General features: G+C 53.1%; 3 protein-coding genes across 3 annotated transcripts; 2 read left to right on the top strand and 1 right to left on the bottom strand.

Moving 5' to 3' along the window:
- Positions 1 to 315: 315 nt before the first annotated feature.
- Positions 316 to 1619, bottom strand: An12g04930 (uncharacterized protein; the record flags this gene model as incomplete). The annotated part of the gene is made up of 2 exons (XM_001395526.3): positions 316 to 1439; positions 1496 to 1619. 2 exons carry the CDS (start codon positions 1617 to 1619, stop codon positions 316 to 318), a joined length of 1248 nt encoding a protein of 415 aa, XP_001395563.3.
- Positions 1620 to 2244: 625 nt separating this feature from the next.
- Positions 2245 to 3947, top strand: An12g04920 (uncharacterized protein; the record flags this gene model as incomplete). The annotated part of the gene is made up of 2 exons (XM_001395525.3): positions 2245 to 2628; positions 2685 to 3947. 2 exons carry the CDS (start codon positions 2245 to 2247, stop codon positions 3945 to 3947), a joined length of 1647 nt encoding a protein of 548 aa, XP_001395562.1.
- A 351-nt stretch (positions 3948 to 4298) lies between these two features.
- An12g04910 (uncharacterized protein) lies at positions 4299 to 6559 on the top strand (the record flags this gene model as incomplete). The annotated part of the gene is made up of 2 exons (XM_001395524.3): positions 4299 to 6440; positions 6501 to 6559. Coding segments are annotated over 2 exons (2201 nt in total), but the record flags the coding sequence as incomplete, so codon positions are not given.

Genomic DNA, 6559 nt, shown 5'->3' with positions numbered 1-6559 from the left:
TATTTAAGGCGAGGGAGAAGAACGTTAAGACAGAGAAAGAACTGCAAAGGAAAGTTCTATCGGGAACAATTCGGTATCATCAGACATGAATGAGAAACCAGGAGGCAAAAACGCAGTGCACGCCGATTTTATGCAATGAAACAGAAACAATTGATTTCTGCAAGTAATGGAAAAATGCAAGCTGCTTGAGATCAAGCTTCGGGTATTTCGGGTCTTCCTGTAATCGAGAACGCCGGTATATGTCGAGCCATATCCAAGGAATAGAAGTATCTTTTCTTTTGTGGAGAGGTGGATTGATGAATTCCTTTTTCTGTTTCACTCATCTGCAGAGCGACTCCTCTCGTTGACGCCCCGTGCCATCTTCTTGCCGAACTCGTACGTTGAGATCATAATGGCGCAAGCTGGTGCTACCTTCAAGCAGCGTGCAACACATCCGCGGAAAAGTCCTGCCATACCCTCCTCACGGAAAATGTGTAGCAGGAATTTCGGTAGGGGAAGCTGTTCGGGATGAAGGACTCCGCCGGGAACATTGCCCGCGGAGCCTGGCACATCACCCATGTGTCGGAAAACTTGTTGGCGAGTCTTGCCCACGTCAAACGGAGTAGTGACAAATGCGGCCAAGGATCCAGAGCTAGCGCCCGCGAAGAAGCTGTCAAAGAAGGTCGGCGTATCGAGGTCGTGTAGATGGTGCTGGCTGGCAGAGGACCCGTGTGGCAGGCCGTGCAAGTAGGATCTCTTGCGCGTTTCAACGAGATATTTCTTGACCTCTTCATAGCACCACCAATAGAGACCAGAGAAGGGCACATCACGCCACATGGTAAGCGTCAACCCTCTCCATAGCGAACTGTAACCTTGCGTTTGAGCCATATGGTAAAGACCCTCTAGGGTAGCCTTGAAATGACCCGCCCCAGTGCCAGGAGTAGCTTGCAGACGTGTTCGGAACATCTCGATGGGACTGATTAGAGATGCTGCTGTGGTTCTGGCAACGGAGCCTGCAACGAAAGGAGCGTAGGCGTCAGGAAACCACCGCTTGATCAGGCTCCTGTCATCGGTCCGCAGCCAGTCGTATCCAGCGAAGTAGATGATGTTCCCTGGAATGCTCATCATCAACGTAGGACTAAGCCCGCGCCAGAGGGTGAGCACACCCTCATTCCGTGCGATCTTCCGCAATCCGTCCAAGGTCGATGTAAACGTCTTGCGCTGCGTTTCTTCCACGGCGCAATCCGCCACCGATGTAGCCCCCAAAGCCCCGGCCTCAGGTCCGACCATACATATCTGAGAATTTTGGCCAATCCAAAAAACTTCTCGACAGCAAGCTGTTACTCCAAGATTGGGGGGAGCGTTCTTCAGGGTTTGCAGTGTGTGTGAGTTGAAGGGCGATGTGTTTTTGACCAGCGACTGAGACTGTAGACGAACTCGAACGACATCAAGAGGTGTAACTAGACAGCAATATTAGCATCGCACGCTTTGGAAACCCAGTCACAACCTTGCCTACCTAGAATATTCGTGAGGAAACTGCCGATGGTGGCCGAAACCATCCTCTGGGCGATCGAGACATCCTCCGTCTGCTGCATGGCGCTCGGTGCCGGAACTGAGCCCGTTCCAGATGTAGCCGCCATTGAGATAGTGTTTTTAACTGATGGCCATGACTCTGCGAGATTGTTCGTGGGTACAGTGCCGCTCAAACCGTCGGAGCGATATCGGTCCCCGGGCGCAATATCAGTTGTGGTAGCGGACATTCATTCAACGGCAGAGGATAGGAAGAAGATAGAGATGCGGATGAATTGTGCACGCGCGCCTCTGCTGCTAAATATCGCTATGGGGATTGATGGCGTGGGAAGGGAGGGATCTTCAGCAGACGTCAGAGGGGGGCAGCAAATGCGTCAGAGAGAAAAAGAGCGATCGGGGCTCGGAAGGTTTGGCGGTGGCGCGTGGAGCCGAACAGCTTGAATGGAAGTGCCGGAGATAAGCACTTGGTTCTCTTTCGCCCTTCTCTTGCCTCTTCCACTGACACAGTATCTGACTGCTTTGTCGTTTGTTAGACTGTGAAGGGAAAAAAGACCTACAATGGAGTGTTGAAGTCGTACTCTGGATTCTCTCCTACCTTTTCCTTTTCCTTTCTCTGCTTTCCCTCTGTCCATTTAGTCGCCGAGTCTCCAGGTCCCGCCCGAGAGATAATTGCTTATCAATCGCGGCGGACCCAGATCGCCGCCGCACCCACTGCAACCAACTCCCCTAGCGGCCATGGAGGACAACGCGGAACTCGAGTCGTTTCGGCGCCAGTGGCGTGAAGAAGTTGCGCGCCGGGTGAAGCCATCGAGACTTCAACCAGCGCAGCCCAGGCCAACCAAGCCCACCGCAACCTCGTCGAGCCATATCCCGCCTACCCACCACGAAGTATCGGAGCGCAGGGAAGAGGAAGACGGAGGAGTGGCATCGGTCGATCATAGTGAGATTGTTCATGGAGTCGGTCATTTGAGCTTAGGGGTAGCGGATGAGGATGTGTTTCACTCGCGAGTACCTCGAAGTGAGCCCAAGTCTGCATTGGAGCACTTTGAAAGAGCGGTCGAGAAGGAAGCCGAGGGGAATCTCGGAGACAGTCTGCAACATTATCGCAAAGCTTACCGCGTAAGTAAATATCTTCGCTATATCAAGGGAGCTCTCTCTGACAATGCTGGGTACAGTTAGATGCAGCGGTCGACAAGACGTACAGAAACAAGCATTTCGCCTGGGCATGGAAGAAGGGTGCGCAGCCACCTGCTGCCAATGCTGCGGCCAGCAATGCCACGGCAACACAACCAGCTGCAGATGAACCCGAAATTATACCCACCCCGGAACTCATCGCTTCATTCGCTCATCTTCCTATCCCGCAGGCCGAGCCCCTGATCGAAAATACTCCTCCGCCCCCTTGTCCCATCTCGAAGGTCCCGTCCGAGGTGCTGGTCGAAATCTTGAGGCATGTGGCTGTGATAGATCCGGCCTCGTTTTGTCGGATGGCGCTCGTTTGTAAGAGATTGGCATATCACTTTGCACATGAGCAGCACATCTGGAAACGCCTTTGCCAGGGCTCCGAGTTCGGATTCAAGGCCATGCACTATTCATTTGCTTGTGATGTCCATGGCATACCGGAGTACACCTTAGGGCCACGCTACACGCCTTTTCCTCGATCAATGCCCGTTCAAATCCCGGAACCATTATCGTCCTGGGCGGAAGTATTCCAGATATTCCCTCGGATTCGGTTTACGGGCATCTACATAAGCACTGTGAACTACACCCGTCCAGGTGCAGCCTCGGTGTACCAGAACACCTCGTGGAACAGCCCCATCCACATTGTGACCTACTACCGCTATCTCCGCTTCTACCCAGACGGGACAGTCATTTACCTACTTACCACAGTCGAGCCATTGGAGGTTGTGCCCTACATCAGCAAGGAGAACGTCAAGGCTGCACGGGCAATTTCCCAGAAGCAATTCCATCGTCAAATGGCAGACCCAGGCAATACCATTACGGGTCCTACCGATACCATTCCTCCCATTGCTATGGGTGCGCTGAGGCAAGCTTACCGAGGTCGCTGGCGCTTGGCCAAACCGGCTCCCGCCTCTGATTCAGCCGACGACGTTCCCCAAGACGATCTTATCTCCGGATACGAATCTTTGCCCGTCAAGGCTCAATCGGCAGGCGCGCCACCTGACCCTCGCGACCTGGTCATTGAAACCGAGGGAGTTGGACCGAAATACATGTACCTCTTGCACCTCTCGCTTCGGTCGGTGTCAGCTCCCAAACCTACCAACGCTAACATGACGCCACCCAACCCGTCCAAGAACACCAAGCTGGCCTGGAAGGGCTATTGGAGTTACAACAGGCTCACTGACGACTGGGCTGAATTTGGACTCAAGAACGACCGGGCGTTTGTTTTCCGACGAGTGCGCGGCTGGGGCATGAATTGAACGTAGGATATAGAGGTAATATGAACGGTAAAAAAGTATTGGGATATAGGAACAATAAAGCGGCTATATATAGCCAAACAGAAATGACAGATATGCTAGATTTGAATGAATTTGACATGATATCACGAGATAGAAAAGTTGTTGAATATCAGTAGAAGTAGAACACAGGTACTATACTTTGGGAGGTCTTGACAATCTGCCAAGCAGCCGGCTTATCGATAAGCAAAAAATTTCGGGGATCCGCAACTCCGCCGACAACAAAAGTTCCCCATCCCCAACTTGTCTTGCGACATGACGTTACGCCCTTAATCCCGTATCCTTCTCTCTAATACACCCTTACTCGAATTCACCATGCCGGAGAGGGTCCGTACCGTTTTTAATGACGAGGGCGACGCCGTCCCCGCCCCTAGCAAACCGTCGTCGCAAAAAGCCGAACAAGGCGACTCCGCACCCGTCACGAAGCGAAAGGTCCACAGCAAGGAAGACGACCACAAGCGGAAGAACAAGAAGCGGAAGCATGAGAATGGATTTATCGTGAAGGGGGACAAGCCCGAGAATCTCAACATGGAGGCACCCCCTCAGCCTGAGCAGAACGGAACCGGCCCCGGGTCGGACGACAAGCCAGCGATCAAGAAGCAGAAACAAGAAGAATCACAACCGCAGAAGCCAATGAAGGATGGAAAACGAAAAGATAAGCATCAGAAATCCAAAAACACCAATTTCACGCCGCTACGAGAAAAGGCGCAAGCGTTATACCAACAACGCAAGAACCTCCCTATCTTCCCTCATGGCGATGAGATCCGCGGCCACTTGCGCAAGAACGATGTGATGCTGTTGGTTGGTGAGACGGGTAGCGGAAAGAGTACACAGATTCCTCAGTTTCTGGTTACTGAGAAATGGTGTCGGACAGCTAAGACGGTTGTGCGGGACAGTGATGGTGCGGAGAAGGAGATTCCTGTTGGAGGGTGTATTGCCATCACGCAGCCTAGACGAGTGGCGGCGATTTCGTTGGCGAGACGTGTGGCAGAGGAAATGGGGACTCCGTTGGGAAATTCATCGCCTGCGAGTAAGGTTGGGTATTCGGTTCGGTTTGACACGTCGACGTCGCCGAGTACGCAGGTCAAATTTTTGACGGAGGGAATGCTGTTGCAGGAGATGCTGCATGATCCGTGGTTGACGAAGTATAGTGCTATTGTGGTGGATGAAGTGCACGAGCGTGGTGTCAATGTTGATCAGGTGCTTGGTTTTCTGAGGAACTTGGTGTCGGGAAAGAGGGAAGGACGGGGTGGTGTGCCTTTGAAGGTCGTGGTGATGAGTGCTACGGCGGATATGGAGAGTCTGATGGGCTTCTTCAAGGAAGGGTTCCAGGGTAGTCCCCGTGCGATTGAAGCAGCGAAGAAGGAGACAAATGGAGATTCGGCAGACCAGAAGAGTGAGGATGATATTGCTGTGTGCCATATCAAGGGACGTCAGTTCCCCGTCAAAACGATCTACTCTCCCGAACCAGTGCATGACTTTGTTGATGCAGCTCTCAAGGTCATCTTCCAGATCCATTACAAGGAGCCGTGCCCTGGTGACATCCTGGTCTTCCTGACTGGTCAAGAGACCGTGGAGGCCTTGGAGAACCTCGTCAACGAGTACGCAACCGGGATGGATCCGGCGCTGCCCAAGATCCAAGTACTCCCACTCTTCGCAGCGCTCCCTCAAGCAGCTCAACAGCGAGTGTTCGTCCCTGCTCCCCCACGGACCCGCAAGATCATCCTCGCTACAAACATCGCAGAAACCTCCGTGACAGTCTCAGGAGTGCGATTTGTGGTGGACTGCGGAAAGGCCAAGGTCAAGCAATTCCGCTCCCGTCTCGGACTAGACTCGTTGCTAGTCAAGCCCATCTCCAAGTCAGCTGCAATCCAGCGTAAGGGTCGTGCCGGTCGAGAAGCCCCAGGTCAATGCTACCGACTCTACACAGAGAAAGATTACCTAGCTCTGGACGAGGTCAACACGCCTGAGATCCTACGCTGCGACATCAGTCAAGCCCTGCTCAACATGAAAGCCCGTGGTGTTGACGACATTATGAACTTTCCTTTCCTGACACGGCCCCCGCGCGAGGCACTCGAGAAGGCACTGCTCCAGCTTTTGAGCATTGAAGCCCTAGAGGAAACCGGCAAGATCAGCCAAATCGGATTGCAGATCGCCAAGCTACCTCTTACCCCGACACTGGGTCGTGTGCTCCTCGCAGCCTCAGAATACGGCCCAGAATGCTTGTTAGACGTGATCGACATCATCTCCTGTCTCAGTGTCGAGAACATCTTCCTGAACATCACATCAGAGGAAAAGAAAGAAGAAGCCGAAGTAGCGCGCCGGGATCTCTACAGACGAGAGGGCGACCACCTCACCATGCTCGCTACAGTACAGGCCTACGCAGCAGAGAATACCGATAGAAAGGCATGGGCTGAGCGGCATCTGGTCTCCCACCGGGCCATGCAATCCGTAATGGTAAGACTACCCTCCATCCACTCTTTCTGGCAACCCACAACTAACAAGAAATTCATACAGGACGTCCGCAAACAGCTCACAACCCAATGCCGCCAAGCCAAGCTTCTCCCCAACGACGC

Source organism: Aspergillus niger (assembly GCF_000002855.4).
Source record: "Aspergillus niger supercontig An12".
In the NCBI taxonomy this organism is placed as follows: Eukaryota; Fungi; Ascomycota; class Eurotiomycetes; order Eurotiales; family Aspergillaceae; genus Aspergillus; species Aspergillus niger.
This window is presented reverse-complemented; position numbering and strand designations above follow the sequence as displayed.